Source organism: Pristiophorus japonicus, chromosome 11 (assembly GCF_044704955.1).
Source record: "Pristiophorus japonicus isolate sPriJap1 chromosome 11, sPriJap1.hap1, whole genome shotgun sequence".
In the NCBI taxonomy this organism is placed as follows: Eukaryota; Metazoa; Chordata; class Chondrichthyes; family Pristiophoridae; genus Pristiophorus; species Pristiophorus japonicus.
Window position 1 is genome coordinate 57,974,449 of NC_091987.1, and position 19,325 is coordinate 57,993,773.

General features: G+C 42.7%; 1 protein-coding gene across 9 annotated transcripts in view; it reads left to right on the top strand.

Annotated features, from left to right (window-relative positions):
* The window catches only part of sytl5 (synaptotagmin-like 5), a 322,939-nt gene extending 304,043 nt beyond the window's left edge, over window positions 1-18,896 (top strand). For 8 of the 9 annotated variants that reach the window (XM_070893405.1, XM_070893411.1, XM_070893412.1 and 5 more), the window contains 7 exons: window positions 5,723-5,901; window positions 6,106-6,208; window positions 7,616-7,777; window positions 9,125-9,233; window positions 12,097-12,232; window positions 13,032-13,240; window positions 16,704-18,896. In XM_070893405.1, coding sequence (XP_070749506.1) covers window positions 5,723-5,901; window positions 6,106-6,208; window positions 7,616-7,777; window positions 9,125-9,233; window positions 12,097-12,232; window positions 13,032-13,240; window positions 16,704-16,852 — 1,047 coding nt within the window. In that variant the 3' untranslated portion in view covers window positions 16,853-18,896. The remainder of the gene's footprint in view (window positions 1-5,722; window positions 5,902-6,105; window positions 6,209-7,615; window positions 7,778-9,124; window positions 9,234-12,096; window positions 12,233-13,031; window positions 13,241-16,703) is intronic. The other variant, XM_070893414.1, reaches the window with a different exon arrangement.
* Window positions 18,897-19,325: the final 429 nt, after the last annotated feature.

A 19,325-nucleotide genomic window follows, 5' to 3' on the forward strand; every position in this document is an offset into this window, starting at 1 on the left:
CTTAGGTTATTGATTTAACCAAAGACCCACTGCAGGAGTTGAGTAAAAAAAGATGAGTTCATCCAACCATCCGGTGGTCGTTAAAGGCGCTATATAAATTCCTTTCTTTCATTTGGAGAAATGCCTGAGTTTTGCATGATGCCATTTCCTCTGCACACACCACCTCCCACTCGAAGATAGGATATTCACAGTGTAACAATCAATGGAAAGAGGTAGAACCTTGAATCCTACAACTAATATCCTTCACCACCTTGTTCACTTTTTAATAACTTTAAAACTCAAAAGATAGCTCGAAGTCAAAATTTGACAGTGGTGAGAATTAACCTCTAAACTAGAAAATTATGAGTTTCAGTCCCAGGTCGCCTTATTTGAATGATTTTTGCTAGTGGGCATTAGATGGGAGCCCTACAAGCAGGGATTTTCCATCTCCGAGGAAAGGAATAATTCCTGCACTCTTACCTAAAAATAGACAAAAGGCATCTTGCTCATTTTTATAATTCTTCATGTCCTGCTCTCTTTAGACTGTACTTTGTCATACCAAGGAGAAAGTATATTTGTTTTAATGCCAAAGCAAAATACCACGGATGCTGGAATCTGGAATAAAAATAGAAAATGCTGGAAATCTCAGCGGGTCAGGCAGCATCTGTGGGGAGAAAGCAGAGTTAACGTTTCGGGTCGATGACCCTTCGTCAGAACTGGAGAGTGTTCGGAAAGAACAGATTTTAACAAGCATTGACGGGGAGGGGAAGAAAGAACAAAAGGGAAGGTCTGTGATAGGGTGAAAGACAGGAGAGATTAGAGAGACAAAAGGTATAATGAGCCAAATTGATGATGCCAGGAGTTATAAAAACATTAGTCAAGATAGGGTGTGAATGGCAGGATAATGACCAGCTGCTATTCGAGACAAGGAGAGGTTTTTAGATCTGGCAATGAGTTACTGACTGTTGAGAAACACGACACTGGGGCCTGACTAGAAAATGATCAATTTGTAAAAACAATCTTTATTGTAGCAGTGTTTAGTGGACCCAATAAGATAATTTCTTAAAGTTGTTTAACTGTAGGGAATATCCAAATGATCAAAGGCAAGAATGGAGCTAAAGTTGAGGTATGGCCTATCTCAGTCATTAAGTAAACAAATATAACACCAAGGATGAATTGAAATATGTGGACTTGTATTTACTCTGTACAGCCACCAAGGGGCTCATTCCCCGGAGTCCCAAGGGATCCCATAATCCCTTGGGAGCACAGGTATTTAAGAAGGCTTGACAGGTTGGAGAGGCACTCTGGAGACCTGCAATAAAAGACTAAGGTCACACTTTACTTTGAGCTCACAGTGTTCAGTCTGACTCTTTCTCCATACACAACAACTGGCGACGAGATACAGATAGCGAACCCAAAGATGCAGAGAACAGTGGGCATCCTGGAGAAATTTTCGGAGGGAGACGATTGGGGAACATTTGTGGAGCAACTCGACCAATACTTCGTGGCCAACGAGCTAGATGGGGAAGAGAGTGTTGCCAAATGTAGAGCGATCCGCCTCACCATCTGTGGGGCACCAACGTATGGCCTCATGCAGAATCTGCTCGCTCCAGCGAAACCCACAGAGAAATCGTACGACGATTTGTGCACACTGGTCCAAGAGGATTTGAACCCGAAGGAAAGCGTTCTGATGGCGAGGTACCGGTTCTACACCTACAAAAGGTCTGAAGGCCAGGAAATGGCGAGTTATGTTGCCAAGCTGAGACGCCTTGCAGGACATTGTGAATTTGAAGGACATTTAGAGCACATGCTCAGAGACTTTTTCGTACTTGGCATTGGCCACGAAACCATACTTCGCAAACTTTTGACTGTAGAGACCCCAACCTTGAGTAAGGCCATAGCGATAGCCCAGGCGTTCATTGCCACCAGTGACAATACTAAGCAAATCTCTCGGCACACAAGGGCTGCTACAAGTACTGTGAACAAAGTGATGTTGTTTTCGAATCATAACGTACAGGGCAGGTCACACATACCTGCAGCTACACATCCGCAGATGTCTGCGTCCCCCATCAAGGGTGATGAATGCAAGGCCATTAACACCTTGTTGGCGCTGTGGGGGTGATCATCGTTTCCATTCACGCTGACTCAAAGGATACGTTTGCAAGGGCTGTGGAACATTGGGACACCTCCAACGAGTGCGCAGGCGAGCTGCTAAGCCTGTTAAACCTGAAAATCACCACGTTGCAGAGGAGGACAGATCCACAAAGGATCACTATGAACCAGAGCCTCAGATAGAGGAGGCAGAGGTACATGGGATGCACACATTCACCACGAGTTGTTCCCTGATAATGCTGAATGTTGAACTAAATGGACTCCCGGTGTCAATGGAGCTGGACACGGGCACGAGCCAGTCCTACATGGGCAAAAAGACTTTCAAAAGATTGTGGTGCAACAAGGCCTCAAGGCCAGTCTTCACTCCAGTTTGCACGAGACTAAGAACTTACACCGATTCTTGTAATCTGCAGTGCTACCATAAAGATCTCCTACGATGGAGCGGTGCACAAGCTACCACTCTGGGTGGTACTGGGCGATGGTCCCACGCTGCTCGGCAGGAGCTGGCTGGAAAAGATACGCTGGAACTGGGATGACGTCCGAGCGCTATCGCCTGCTGACGACACTTCATGTGCCCAGGTCTTAAACAAATTTCCTTCGCCGTTCGAACCAGGCATCGGGAAATTCCAAGGAACAGAAATGCAGATCCACCTAATTCCGGGGGCGCGACCCATCCATCAAAAGGCTAGAGCAGTACTGTACATGATGAGAGAAAGGGTAGAAATCGAGCTAGACCGGCTGCAACGAGAGGGCATCATTTCATCGATCGAGTTCAGCAAGTGGGCCAGTCCTATTGTCCCAGTCCTCAAGGGTAACGGCACCGTCAGAATCTGTAGCGATTCAAAAACTAACTATCAATCGTTTCTCCCTGAAGCACTAATACCCACTACCAAAAGCTGACGACATCTTTGCAACGCTGACGGGAGGAAAGACGTTCACGAAGCTGGATCTGACTTCAGCCTACATGACGCAGGAACTGGAGGAATCATCGAAGGCCCTCACCTGCATCAATACGCACAAAGGTCTTTTGTTTATAACAGATGCTCGTTTGGAATCCGATCAGCGGCGGCGATATTCCAGTGAAACATGCAAAGTTTACTGAAATCGGTCCCGCACACCGTGGTCTTCCAGGACGACATCTTGGTCACAGGTCGGAACACAGTCGAGCACCTACAGAACCTGGAGGAGGTTCTTAGTCGACTCAACCGCGTGGGGCTCAGGTTAAAACGCTCAAAGTGCGTTTTCCTGGTGCCTGAAGTGGAGTTCCTGGGAAGGAGGATTGCGGCGGACGGCATCAGGCCCACCAACGCGAAGACCGAGGCAATCGAGAATGCACCGAGGCTACAGAACGTGACGGAGCTGTGGTCGTTTCTGAAACTCTTAAACTACTTTGGTAACTTCTTACCGGGTCTCAGCACCCTGATAGAACCACTATATGTCTTACTACGAAAAGAGGGCGAATAGGTTTGGGGCAAAAGCCAAGAAAATGCCTTTGTAAAAGCGAGAAAATTGTTATGCTCAAACAAATTGCTTGTGTTGTATGATCCATGTAAGCGTTTGGTAAGAGCATGTGCTGCACCGTCATATGGCGTCGGGTGTGTATTGCAACAAGCTAATGATTTTGGGAAACTGCAACCGGTTGCTTATGCATCCAGGAGTCTGTCTCAGGCCGAGAGAGCCTACAGCATGATTGAGAAAGAAGCGTTAGCGTGCGTCTATGGGGTAAAGAAAATGCATCAATACCTGTTTGGGCTAAAATTCGAATTGGAAACTGACCCTGTTCTCTAAGAGTAAAGGGTAAATACCACGCATTGGCCCGCCTCCAGTAATGGGCGCTCACATTGTCCGCATACAACTACGCCATCCGCCACAGGCCAGGCACAGAAAACTGTGCCGACGCTCCAACTAGGCTGCTATTGCCCACCACAGGGGTGGAAATGGCGCAGCCCGCAGATCTAGCCATGGTTATGGAAGCATTTGAGTGAGCAATCACCTGTCACTGCCCGGCAGATCAAAACCTGGACAAGCCAGGACTCCTTATTATGTTTAGTCAAAAGCTGTGTGCTTCACGGGAGCTGGTCCAGTGTCCCAGTGGAAATGCAGGAAGAGATAAAGCCGTTCCAGCGACGCAAAGATGAAATGTCTATACAGGCAGACTGCCTTCTCTGGGGCAATCGAGTAGTGGTCCCCAAGAAGAGCAGAGACACCTTTATCAATGACCTCCACAGTACCCACCCAGGCATCCCATGTATGCTGGCCCGGTATCGATGCAGACTTAGAGTCCTGCATTCACAGATGTAATACATGCTCGCAGTTAAGCAATGTACCCAGGGAGGCGTCGCTAAGTTTATGGTCTTGCCCTCCAAACCGTGGTCTAGGGTACACGTCGACTATGCAAACCCGTTCTTGGGTAAAATGTTCCTTGCGGTTGTAGACGCATATTCCAAGTGAATTGAATGTGAGAGAATGTCGGCTAGCACGTCCGCTGCCACCACTGAAAGCCTGCGGGCCATGTTTGCCACACATGGCTTACCCGATGTCCTGGTGAGCGACAACGGGCCGTGTTTTACCAGTGCTGAGTTCAAAGAATTCATGACCCGTAACGGAATCAAACATGTCACATCTGCCCCGTTTAAATCAGCGTCCAATGGTCAGGCAGAGAGAGCAGTGTAAACCATCAAGCAAAGCTTGAGGAGGGTATCCCAAGTCTTGCTTAGCTACCGCACGAGATATTCACTCACTGGGATCCCACCTGCTGAACTGCTCATGAAAAGAGCACTCAAGACAAGGCTCTCGTTAGTTCACCCTGATCTACATGAACAGGTAGAGAGCAGGCGGCTTCAACAAAGTGCATACCATGATAGCGCAAATATGTCACACGAGATTGAAGTCAATGATCCTGTATTTGTATTAAATTATGGACAAGGTCCCAAGTGGCTTCCTGGCACTGTCGTGGCCAAAGAGGGGAGCAGCATGTTTCAGGTCAAACTTTCAAATGGACTCATTCACCGGAAACAGTTGGACCAAATCAAACTTAGATTCACGGACTAACCTGAGCAACCCACCTTGGACCCTACCTTTTTTGATCCCCCCCAACACATACACCAGTGGCAACCGACACCATGGTTGACCACAGCAGCCCTGCAGGGCCCAACACACCAGGCAGCCCAGCAAGGCCAACTGCACAGCAGCCCAGCGAGGGCCCAACAAATGATTCAACAATACCAGCTTTCACACCGAGACGATCAACCAGGGTAAGAAGGGTCCCAGATCGACTCACATTGTAAATAGTTACACTATTGACTTTGGGAGGGGAATGTTGTTATATATGTGGACTTGTATTTACTCTGTACAGCCACCAGAGGGCTCATTCCCCGGAAGCCCAGGGGATCCCATTATCCCTTGGGAGCACAGGTATTTAAGATGGCTTCACAGGTTGGAGAGGCACTCTGGAGACCTGCAATAAAAGACTAAGGTCACACTTTACTTTGAGCTCACAGTGTTCAGTCTGACTCTTTCTCCAGACACAATACTTGGTGTGACTGAGCATTACGTGAAAGGATGATAAATTTTTAAAACTCCTTGTTTAATATCTGATCTATTGATACTATGTATTTGTTTCTTCTTGTAGACCAGTTTAAATAGTATGCTGAGTGTCTACAGTGAAACAGGAGATTATGGCGATGTGAACATCAGTGGAGAAATTCTCCTTGCAATCAATTACAGCTACAAAAGTGGGGCACTAAATATTACTGTGAAGGAGTGTCGCAATTTAGCGATTGCAGATGAGAGGAAGCAGAGAACTGACCCGTAAGTATTTTCCCTTTTTGAAGAGATTGCTTGGTGTTTAAACTGGAGTAATCATCAGATGCTCTGGTCAAATAGTTGTGTTATGACATGCAAATCCTTTAGCACATTAACCATCTCAGAAGAACTTCTTAGTGCTTATTTACTCCATTTCAAGGGTGTTTATTGTTGTATGTCAGAACGTATACATTTCTTTTCCACCTGCAGCTATGTGAAGACTTATCTCCTTCCAGACAAATCTCGTCAAAGCAAACGCAAGACTAAGCTCAAATCTAACACAACAAATCCAGTTTTCAATGAAACATTAAAGGTTTGTCAATCTGTTTTCTTTGTGAATCATCCACTAACTCCATTAGGAAGCTGTTCACTCCCCAAACATTTCAAATTATAATTCAGTGCAGATTATTTGAATTCTCTTTGTTGTGTATTTGTTTTGTGTCTGGACAGTTGCAGCAGTGTTTGCCCTTAATTATTTGCTTGGTTATTTCAAAGGGTTTTCTTGAGTTTCTAGGTATTGGTCTAGAAATGAATTGTTTAACAGGCAACTAGGCACCCAATATAGCAGACAGCAAGTGCATGTTGATTTTACATAGTAAGTGTGCCTCTTGTCACATTGATAAATGCTCAAGTATAGGCATCCAGAGCTCAGACCTGAAACAGGCTTTAAACCCTTTGCATATGCAAATAGGAGGCCGATCACTTGTTTCAGTGCCCCTTCCCGAAATTGGGCAGCCCTGACGACATCCGGCGCCAGGTCAGCTGCATTCAGGAAACCATAGTACATGCAAGCTTAACCAGCGGTCCTTAAAAGGGACCGCAGCAGTCTACCACCAAAATGTTTCATTTTAAAAAAAATACTTAACCTGAATATGCAGCTTACTTTTTTTTAAAGACTGTGACACATTTCTGTGTGTGCCACCTGAGTTGTGACAGACACCTGTCAAATGTTATATACTAACGGATCTCCTGTGGTACTGCTTGTGGTCTGTTAGAGAAAGCATTGTTTACAAGAACAGCAACATTGTATAATGTAAAACATAATGGGGTAGATTTTCAACTTGTCACCTGGCCATAAAATGGTGTTGCAGATTGGCCGCCTATTATAGAAATCTTCCAGTTTTCATTTTCATTGATTTCAGTTGAAAATGAAAATTGGCCGGTTTCTATTACGGACAGTCGATCTACAGCGCCAGTTGTATGCCCAGGCGGCAAGTTGAAATTCTGCCCCCAATGTATTATTCTGTTGCTCAAGTGTAGGCATGTTCATCTAAGGTTATGAGATCTGATTGATAAAGTGAGTGAATTCAAAAATGTAACTGCAATTCAGATTAGAGACAAGAACAGTGGCTTTGTTTGTGGAAGGTCAATTGAAAGCCTGCAGACATTGTGGTTCTGATATTTTCTGATCCTGGAGAGATTTTCTGCACAGTACATGAAAAATAGAAATACTGTACAAAATTGCATGAATATGTAAAGTGTGTATTTCAGAGATGTTTGTGATTAAATGTGGATCTTTACTACACTTGCCATAGACCAGAACTTATACTGTACTTTTCTTTCATGTTGAAATAACTAGCTTAAGAAAACAGCATTTTGGTGAAGGGCTTGAGGACACATTTTCAGAAACATTTCAGTTTGATGCATTTCATTGCCAATATATGGCTGAACGCCTCAGCTATGATCTGTAAATTGTCTCATTTTGTAACCATTCTTGCAGTATGTCATCAGTCACACACAACTGGAGACAAGAACTCTGCAGCTGTCAGTCTGGCACTATGACAGGTTTGGACGGAACAGCTTCTTAGGTGAAGTGGAGTTACCATTTGATGCCTGGGATTTGGAAAAACAAATTGAGGAATGGTTTCTACTGCAGCCAAAGGTGAGCTCCTAAATACAAGATTAGATTAGAGGGTTTACACTCCTAACAGAGTGAGGGAAAATCAGAAGGGACAATCACCTCAAGCCATTTGCTATTGACATGTTTTGGAGGGGAATTGGTAGAGGCCCAGGACTTAGCTGAGAGGGCAAGTAGGTGACTATGAAAGCGCATTTTGTGGAGGCATCCAACTGGAAGGAGAGCAAATAACCTTATCAAATGAAATACCAATAGTATACCAAGTTCTGACATTTGCTTTAAATTGTATAGGATGTCCTATAGTGGTCATTACCATGATTGATGATCACATGATGAATCTGATGCAATAACTTCAACAGATCTGTAGAGGTGTATATTATTCTCCTGCAGGCACTGACTCATACTGGGATACAGTACTTATAATCCTCCAGTACCTCACTTACTTAGGGATTCTTGAAGTACTGTATTAGTTGCAAATCTTAACTGAGTACCTGTATAGTTTTTGCTTATTAATAGCATCAAAATGCCATTCATTTGAAATTGAAAGTCTGCCTTTCTGTATGCAATGTATATTTTTGAATTCGAGCAAAATATGTTTTAGAATCATCTATGTGGTATGAGAACCTCCAGATGGCTCTGATGAGCACTTTTTATAGTTAGTAAACCACTCCATTACTGGGCTTAACACAGACATGCTACATAACTGAACTGAAACAATCATTATAAACATGATTAAGATTAAAAATAATGGTGCTTAATGCAACTATTACAGCCATGATTTTGTATAATTACTTTTAAACATGTTTGGCTGAATTTTATGCTCCTTGAGGTGAATGATACCAATGCTATGAAATGGAACACTTCCTTTTTTGATCACAATGTCAATATTAAGCAGGCCAGGTACAGCACACCATCCGATAGTGATTCCACAAGTTGGTGGGGGGGGGGGGGGGCGGTAGAGAACTACAGCAGCATCATTTGTGGTTCTGCAACCCAATCATGTTATGGTACATATTGAACCGTGGCTATTATGAACAACTGTTCTCATAACCACCCTCCAAGTAATGCTTGCAAACACCTGTTGTTCAAAGTTCAAGTTAGGTACAGGTATTAATATTACGTTGAATGCAAACCATATTGACACTTGGATCTTTGGCAAGTGCTGGTGAAGTCACAGCGAACTATTTTTCCCTTCCAAGTCACATTATATGTCATAAATTACATTACAATTGAAAACAAAGGTCACAAAATGCAATTGTTAATTACTTCAACCTGCACATCACCAAAGCGCTAAGGATACAACTATAATCAGTTTATGGGAAGATTTTAGTGCTGTTCTTACAGAAATACTTGTCCTTTGCTTGTTATTAGATGGACGCTGCTGTAGATAATGTTCTACAGTATAAAGGGGAATTGACAGTTTCTTTACGTTATATCCCATATGGTCAGCATCTAACCCTTCCACCACAACATGGAAAAGGTAAGTGAATTCACATCTATTACAGCCACTCTGTGTAGAGTACCGAGTCCTGGTTGGGCTGATTAGTGCCAATACACAAGTAGCAGCACTGAGGATATAATCCTCATGACAGCATTAAAATAAAATTATAGTATGAAATTAAAGCTGTTTTTATATTGTATGAAACCCGCGCTCATGTCGCTGGTTCCTGGAAGCACTGGGCTTGTACCAATAGCCACTAACAATGTTGGTCTTGCTGAGTCTCAACAGTTTTACATTAGGTGTGCAATTGGCTCCATGGGACCTGCTCTTGTGGGAACTGGTTATACTAGCACAATCTCGCAAAATGTAAGAGCAGCTTATACTATTGTACTTTAAAAGAGCAGGGGTTCATTACATTGCATAATAGTTGAGAAATCTGCAGGAATGTGCAAATATTTAAGGGACTGTAGTGGCTACAATCAAAATTCATTCTGGCCAAAGAGCCCACATAGTTAATAGGGGTGTAAATAGTAAACTAAGGATAAGCAGGTGGCTTTCAAAGCGTAAAAGGAATCGGATAGGCAGGAGGTTTGGGTAACTGTAAAGACTAGCAAAAAACAGGTTAAACATAAAAAATGAAAAACCAAGAGAAACATTGAATATGAGATTTCTAAGTATATACACAGATTAAATAACATGTACAAAAGGTGTCCGGCATGCTCTACTCAAAATTCTTAAATGGTTGCTGCAGCTAAGTAGCAGCTGGCAACAAAAGGTATGTAAAATATATATTATTTGAAGTTTGATGTGAAGCCAGGAGGAACAAGAGTGCTCTACCTGGTTCCACATGGCCCGCGATTGGATCCCATTGTCCTTCCTTCCCCCTTCCAGGACTTACTGAGTTTTGCGGCAAGCAGCCCAAAATTGATCCCTTTTGTAATGGGCAAGCTGCCTCTGTGGATACAAAAGTGCTGGCAGCTCACCCAAATTATTGAAATGAGGCCGGAGGCCCAATCTAGGGTGAACCTCAGGCCTTCCTGTCCGGGCACGCACTATCTGTGCATCATTGGTTAGGCACCCGTAAATGGACCATAACCAATTTTTACCCCAGAGCGTTGTTGTGATGGAAAATTAGGCTTATGGTTGAGTCAGAAAACAATGTCAAATTTCAAGATTAAATTGGATAGTTGGATAAAGGAATGAGAGCAGGCCGTGTAAACGTGATTAAGATTGTTTGCTCGCATGGAGTGTAAATGCTGACATGGACTAGTTGACCCAAATGGCCGGTTTTCATGTTGTAACTTGTATCTATTAAATTTAGAATCCATTCTGGTTAATAAAGACATATAATCCAATCGAATACCTTGCAAGATATTTTATTCCTGGATGACCTCCATTCAAGCTATATATGCAACGATACTTTTCTGTATTTCTATCTTGTTTAGTGCAGCAGAAGGTGCCTGAGCCATACTGTAACATAGTGTTACCACTAGATAAGATTACTAAGTTACCATCAACCAAACAGGGTCTGATGCTCAGATACCAGATACTAATTATAGACATAATCCTCTATCTCTTGCTGCAGAGAAGACAAACATAATTATGAAGCCATAAACCAACTGTATATTAGTCTCTGGTCACCTATATCTTTATGACTTTACGTACCCTATATTGCTTTATCTTGAATCAGTTTGCTTTGCTGCGGTGGCGCCTATAGCTGCGACGATAGCTTCAATGGGCCCAAATTTGCCCAGGAGTTGCTCTTTTTCTGGAGCAATTTGATTTTTCTGCAGTATCTTAAAAATCCCCATTCTGCACATTTAATTTGTGCCAGTGTAAGTGAATTAGTTAGGATTTTTTTTAGTTTAGCTTTTTTTTCCCAAAAGGGGGAGTTACCAGCCACCTACGCTGGTTTTGGCCATTTAAGTCAGTTTGGACAACTAATAGTTGCTCCAAACTAACTTAGGCCAGCGTATGTGGCCACTTGTGGCCACACAGGAAACCCTTGTGGACAGTTAAGAAATCAGCGCAGGTAGCCAGAGATATGGGAAGGGTGGGGGGGGGGGTCCTTGCAAAGCACTAAACACCTTCACAACAACATTCAAGAAGCATAAAAACCATCAATAATAAATAAAAAATAAAACTTAAATCCTACCTTCTTATCAAAACTCCCCCAACCCCCCCCCCCCCCCCCCCCCCCCCACCAATCAAAACAAAGCACAACCATCAATAAATAAAAAATAAAACTCAAGTCCTACAGGCCGGGGAAGTCAGTGGCCGGGCTGGGCCGGCCAGTGCCAGAGGCCATTCAGCCGGGGATAGGGGTGGGAGAACGTACCGGCAAGCCCTTCGGCCAGGGTTAAAGGCAGGAGAACGCACTGATTCTCTCTCTGAGGGACAGAACGGGACTTCTCCAAGGACGGGAATTCTCCGAGGGACCTCCGGCTGGGGGCAGGAGCTACTGCGCGTGCGCGAAACCTCCAGTGCGCATGCGTTGAGCTGCCGGCACTGTTTGTCGCACAGGGCCCTAGCTCTGTCCCCTAATGGACAGGCCAAGCCATGGGAGAGGCCACAGAGCGGGGAAAATATGGAGTTACATTTTCAGCGCCGTTTTGGGAGCGGAAAGTCGGTGCACCTCAGGTAAGTGCGCCGAAAAAACCGCAGGGCCAAATTTGGTCCCAATAATTCTCAGTTGCGAGTATAATGTAGCCCTCTCACTTTCCTCAATAGGATGTCTTGTGGCCTGTAATATACTTCGCATTTGGATAGAAATATACTGCATGAGGCAAGGCATTTAACACTAAACTGCTACCATTGTTGTTTCTAAATGGAATGGTTTATTGCGACAATGATTATTTGGATTTTGGCTTCGAAATAATTTAAACTTCTTCATTCTACACAGCTAAAAAAAGTTTCAGTCGAGGAAAGAAAGGCTCTGCCCAGGCAGCCAGTGGCGGAGTGTTGGAGGTGCTCATTAAGGAAGCAAAAAATTTAACTGCAGTAAAAATGGGAGGAGCTTCAGATACGTTTGTAAAAGGGTAAGTTTTAGAAAAATTCAGCATCACCTTGTGTTCCTTGAGGCATCATAGGCAAATTGGATAATCTGTGACCAAAAAAAATACATTACAATGCAGCAACAAGTAGCCAAAAATAATTAACTGGAATACTAGAGGAAGCATTTCTCCCAACTATTAGAAATTAAAATGTAACCCAAGAGAAATGGCAACAGAAGCAGTGGATGCTGGATCACTACTAACCTGCATATTACCACTGTGATGATTTGTACCGATCTATTGCTCATCACAGGCAGAATGGTGACAAGATTTTAACAATGCCAAGAAAATTTACAATCTTATTTAGGGAACTCTTATTAGCATTATTTTAATCTCATTAAACTTACACAATTCTGAGGAGATGCTAAAAGGTTGTTTCCCCTGACTGGGGAGTATAGAACTAGGGGCCTAGTCTCAGGATGTGGTTGGCTATTTAAGACTGAGATGAGGAGGAATTTCTTCACTCGAGTTGTAAATCTTTGGAATTCTCTACTCCAAAGAGCTGTGGATGCTCAGTCATTGAGCATATTCAAGACTGAGATAGATAGATCTTTGGACTCTAGGGGAATCAGGCAGGAAAGTGGAGTTCAGGTCAAAGATTAGCCTTGATCTTATTGAATGAAAGAGCAGGCGTGAGGGGCTGTATGGCACACTCCTGCAACTAATTCTTATGTTCTTATCGTAGAGGGGTAGATCCAGATGTGTAATGAATGTTTAAAGATTTTCTGTTCCTGAGGTAAAATGCTAACTTCTTGTTGCTTGACTTTTTTTTGTTTTAAATCAGATACTTGCTTCCTGACAACAACAAAACTTCTAAGCATAAAACACCCATCATTAAAAAGAGTGTGAACCCCCAGTGGAACCACACCTTCACGTACAGCGGCTTACACCCTCATGATCTACAAAATGTCTCCTTGGAACTAACCGTCTGGGACAAAGAGTCACTCTCCAGCAATGTATTTCTAGGGGGCATCAGACTCAACCAAGGCAATGGTAATTAATTTTTTTTCCAATCTCTTTTTATTCTTTTTCCACAATATCATCATCATCATCGGCGGTCCCTCGAACGAGGGTGACTTGCTTCCACGAGTTCACAATTGTTTCGATGAAGGACCCAATGTTCCAGTCCTGAACTCTAATTGAAGGGGTGGAAGATGCCTGTGCGTGAATTTTTTTAACGTGTGGTGACCGTTGCACATCAGCCACCACACGGGCTCGACAGAGCTAGGCCTTTATCCAGTGGCAAGGATTCCCCAAAACAACTGGAGACCAGCTCTGCTGCACGGACCTAGTGCGCACACATATCACAGTGTGCACTGGCCCGTGCTACCCCTGGGCCCTTGACTCTTCTCGGCCCCTTACCCTCACCGCTCCTCCACCATAAGCACTTGCCACTCATCCGCCCCGACCTTCCCACTCCTCTGTACCTGGGCTCTGCCGATGTTCCTGCCCATGCTCCAAAACAGCAACCAGGGTTTTGATGACGTTACCCAGTCGCCCATCTCAAAATCCTTGGGAGCAGCTCATGCTGGAGGTTGAAGTAATATGCCGCTCCAGCTCTTTTACTTGCCGATCTGCGTAGCTGTTCTCTCGCAGGTCGGGGGGCCAATAACCAGATTGCTGACCAACAGGGAAAGTAGTCTCAGGAGAACTGTCAACCTCAGCTCAGATTGTAGCCATGTAGAAATTACAGTTTATGGTGCCTGGCCCAATAATTACAATGCTGTTGTATCATATTTATATTCATGAGAGCTGCGTAAGTAAAACAAAATCAGGCAATATAGTTTCTATTTGCAACTATAATACTGCCACCAGTTTAATCTATTGGATTAAGCTGGCAGTTGGGGAAACTGCCTCCTACCTCCCCATCCCATATTGGGGTATAGTTCAGCAGATATTAGCAGCTCTGCAGTACTCCAGCCAAATAAGCTAAGGGGTCTCTGGAAAAGAAGATAGTGCAAAATAGTGGTAATAATAGCAAAAGCTTTTTCAACTACGTCAGAAGACCGTTAAAGATCATTCAGGACAGATTCAAAGTGATTCTCAGGTTGTGGCAAAGCTGTTAAAATTACTTTTGAATCAGTCTATACTCCTGTGGTTGATGCTCAGGTTCCAGCTGTGGAGTGCCCTGTATTAAATATTAAAATAGATAGAAATTATAGACCGTGCCACATCCTGGTAGCATACAAGCTATAAGTGAGCTAGCATGTACAATTTAAACTAAAATGTGGGAAAACAGTCACTTGCTTGCTTCCATGTAAAGTCGGTACAGAGGGGCCTGGCAGCATTAGGCACATGTTTTAGAAAGTGATTTTTCCCCCCAGGAGTTGCCTCTTCCTTCTGCTGTAGCAGACCCGGAGAACATCTCTGTCCCCAGTCTGGCCTCACTCCCCAGCAGATGCCACAGAGACCCCCACTTGTATGCAAATGATCCTTGTACCAGATATACAGCCAAGGTGTGTGGGCAACTCCAGGGTGGATGGAAGTCCCACCCACTAACTGGTTGAACACAGCAGGAAGTGGAGAACTGAAATGTACAGGGTAAAAAATTCCTGACAATGAAAAAATATATATTTTTTTAAACAATTGTTTGGAAACATACTTTGCATGCTGTCTTGCAAAAGTGTGAATGTTGAACTACTGCTACTAATAATAATTCACTCAGTTCATTCACTTGTCTAGACCGTGTCAAAATCAGTCCAACAGGCAGCTTCCGAGGCACAGCATTATTGAATTCCATAAAGACAAGTTAATACAGACTTCCAAATTTTATCAAAAAAAAGTTGAGATTTATGCTAATCTGCCTAATAAGTTGTTTAACATAGAAAATAGGTGCAGGAGTAGGCCATTCGGCCCTTCGAGCCTGCATCACCATTCAATAAGATCATGGCTGATCATTCACCTCAGTACCCCTTTCCTGCTTTCTCTCCATACCCCTTGAACCCTTTAGCCGTAGGGGCCATATCTAACTCCCTTTTGAATATATCCAATGAACTGGCATCAGCAACTCTCTGCGATAGAGAATTCCACAGGTTAACAACTCTGAGTGAAGAAGTTTCTCCTCAGCTCAGTCCGAAATGGCTTACCCCTTATCCTTAGACTGTGTCCCCTGGTTCTGGACTTCCCCAACATCAGGAACATTCTTCCTGCATCTAACCTATCCAGTCCTGTCAGAATTTTATGTTTCTAAGAGATCCCCTCTCATCCTTCTAAACTTCAGTGAATACAGGCCCAGTCGATCCAGTCTCTCCTCATATGTCAGTCCTGCCATCCCGGGAATCAGTATGGTGAACCTTCGCTGCACTCCCTCAATAGCAAGAATGTCCTTCCTCAGATTAGGAGACCAAAACTGAACACAATATTCCAGGTGAGGCCTCACCAAGGCCCTGTACAACTGCAGTAAGACCTCCCTGCTCCTATACTCAAATCCCCTAGCTATGAAGGCCAACATATCATCTGCCTTCTTCATCGCCTGCTGTACCTGCATGCCAACTTTCAATGACTGCTGAACCATGACACCCAGGTCTCGTTGCACCTCCCCTTTTCCTAATCTGCCACCATTCAGATAATATTCTGCCTTCGTGTTTTTGCCACCAAAGTGGATAACCTCATATTTATCCATATTATACTGCATCTGCCATGCATTTGCCCACTGACCTAACCTGTCCAAGTCACCCTGCAGCCTCTTAGCGGTCCTCCTCACAGCTCACACCACCACCCAGCTTAGTGTCATCTGCAAACTTGGAGATATTACACTCAATTCTTTCATCTAAATCATTAATGTATATTGTAAATAGCTGGGGTCCCAGCACTAGTCACTGCCTGCCATTCTGAGAAGGACCCATTTATCCCTACTCTCTGCTTCCGGTCTGCCAACCAGTTCTCTATCCACGTCAGTACATTACCCCCAATACCATGTGCTTTAATTTTGCACACCAATTTCTTGTGTGGAACCTTTTCCAAAGCCTTTTGAAAGTCCAAATACGCCACATCCACTGGTTCTCCCTTGTCCACTCTACTAGTTACATCCTCAAAAAATTCTAGAAGATTTGTCAAGCATGATTTCCCTTTCATAAATCCATGCTGACTTGGACCAATCCTGTCACTGCTTTCCAAATGCACTGCTATTTCATCTTTAATAACTGATTCTAACATTTTCCCCACTACTAATGTCAGGCTAACCGATCTATAATTACCTGTTTTCTGTCTCCTTTTTTAAACAGTGGTGTTACATTAGCTACTCTCCAGTCCATAGGAACTGATCCAGAGTCGATAGACTGTTGGAAAATGATCATCAATGCATCCACTATTTCTAGGGCCACTTCCTTAAGTACTCTGACAATACACTGCCCGCCTGTCAAGATGATAATTTGACATGTTCTGTTGGTAAGAATGAAAATAAATTACTGGTATGGCATCTAAATGTTTATGCTGTCACCTATTTATTGCTCAACAGATCAGAGCTATGGGAATGAAGTTGATTGGATGGACTCCCAAGGGGAGGAACGGCACATCTGGTTTCAAATGATAGCGAACCCAGGTGTCTGTGTGGAGAGCACAATAATGCTGAGAGGCAGCATGGGAAAGCGCAAACTTTCAGCCTGACAGACGGAAAGAATACAACCTAAAATACTGTTGTTCAACTACTGTATTATTGAGGCTGACAGGGTTAGGATAATTCTGTGACTGAACATAGTAATACAGCTGTATTTTCACACTTTAATTTTTGTAAATAAGTTTCCTGGAAATTTTTTTAATTGTTTATTTTTTGTAAAAAAGTATCTGATGTCTGCTTAACCGGTACAGCAAGTGGAAAGAGAAAATATTTTTCTCTAGTGGTCTGTCTCTGTAGATTAATAATCGGAAATTCATAGAGATTTGGATACTTTATCAACAATTAAGCTATCCCTATTTCATGGTATGACCACAAGTGCAGTGATTTTTTTCCCTGCAATAGCTCTTCTCTATTAACTCCTGCAAAGATTTCATAAACAGTTATGATCTTGCTAATGAAATCTTTCCCCAAAATCTTGTAACAAACGATGTTTCTATTTAATGGCAGGTACCACTCCGGTCAATGGATTGGTCATTTTAAAAACAATGCCAATGTATTCCCACTCTTGGCCTTTCTATACCATACAATGTTTCTTGCTCCAGGGATCCCGTGCAGCCAGCTTTTCAATGCAAAAACCGCACAATTTTTTTTTAATGGGCTGCATGGCGCCCCAAAAAATGACAGGGACTATTGCCTCACACTATTTGCTATTGAGAGGGTGGGCAGCTGGACTGACGCAGGTCAAGCTAACCCCAAGAGTGAATATGAAGGCCATACATGAATCACTGTCTGACTTTACCGCTCTCCTTATAATTCCATTTGTCACCAGCTACTGTCAGTAGGGCTGTGACCAGGAACTCACTGAGTAAATAATTATTTTAATAGGACCTAGAAAAGGAAGTGGTGACAATTAAAACTGAATGCAAATTGAAGAAATACAGAACTGTATTTCAATAAAACTGAACTTGCAGGTACTAAAATGGTCATGAAAAAGACAAACCAAAAAGTACTTTCCCCACCTGTGACAGTAGTAATCTAATGTAAGAATGAAGAATCCAACGTCTGTTAATCTATGTGAAATGATGTATGTGCTCCACATTGTGCACTGTAAGCACATTATTTATCAGAAGGTAACTGGAACCACTTTGCTTTGCCTATTGTCCCACCTCGGATTTTAGTAGGAAACCAAATCATATCAAAGTCAATGAATCCTGAACATGTCTGTTGCCTTTGCACTCTAAACAAAATGACTAGATACTCACCATGTAAGCACCACACCCAAATCATGCAATTCTTTTGTGGTAACCGTCAAGGATTCTAACATGCTATAAGTTACGAAATTATAAATTAATTAATTCAGCTGTAGTTATAGCAACAATTTTGTACTTCTGGATTCTAACACATTACCATTAGTAGAATTAATAATTAAGCTATTGTGGACTAAAATATCCCCGTTAAAAATCATATCCCAATAGTTCATGGTAAAATATATGGGATATCTCGTTTGATCCCTGGTTATTGATGGGTAAGCCGATCTCAGTTGGAGCAGCCATAGAGGTGCTACAATTGGCTTTAGTGGCCATGGGTAGGGGGGGCGGGGAGGGTGTTATGGGCACTCCCATTCGTAATCACAATACAAGCCCTACTCCAAGTACGTGTGTGGGGTTATCATTTTTGGTGCAATCCTCCACAGCCAAATAGTCTGGTAACACTCACATAGAAAAAATGGCCACAACGGTGATGTACTAGAAGTCAACCATATCTCATTGAGAGTCATCAGCTTCAGGCAAAGAGGGACAGAGAGAAAGATGGAATGTTCAGCTATTGTGGAACAAGTATGGCGACACACAAAAATATAGAGTCCTCCAGCACTGGTTTCCTTGATACAATATGGCCAGTGCAATAGTGAAAAATGATAAAGTACAACATTATTCTTTTGTTTTGAACTTAAAATAAAAGTAATTGTGTTATATACAAAACAATGTTAACTGTGTAATTGTTATAATGATTATGACTTATTGGGGAAAACTATTTTTAAACTGGTATTATAGTTTATTTATTCCTGTACCAGATTACCACCAGCTCTTCTGTTATCAAAACGTTGCAATTTAAGCTATATACATTTCTACATCTTTATAAAAATGACATTTGTAAAACAGTTCCTTCTAACATAAAAATGTTCATTTATTCTAATGGTTGTCTGAGAGTAATTTTTGCCTTTATTTTACTTTTTTCTCAGTATCAATATGGAAAGGTATTGCAAACCATGTCACACTAACTCAAAATACCTAATATTCATCACCTGCAATATGTTGTTTCTAGGCCTCTGCAATGTAATGAAGCATATCAAACATTGCCTCTATCAAAAAAACTTTTAAAAATGACTTATGAAGACATTGTTATAGAGAGACAGTAGTGTACTTGCATATGTACAGTTATTTCATGAAACTAGATTTATATTAAATAACCAGAGTTCTCGAAGTAGATACTGACTATTTATTATATGTAAGTATACACAAACAT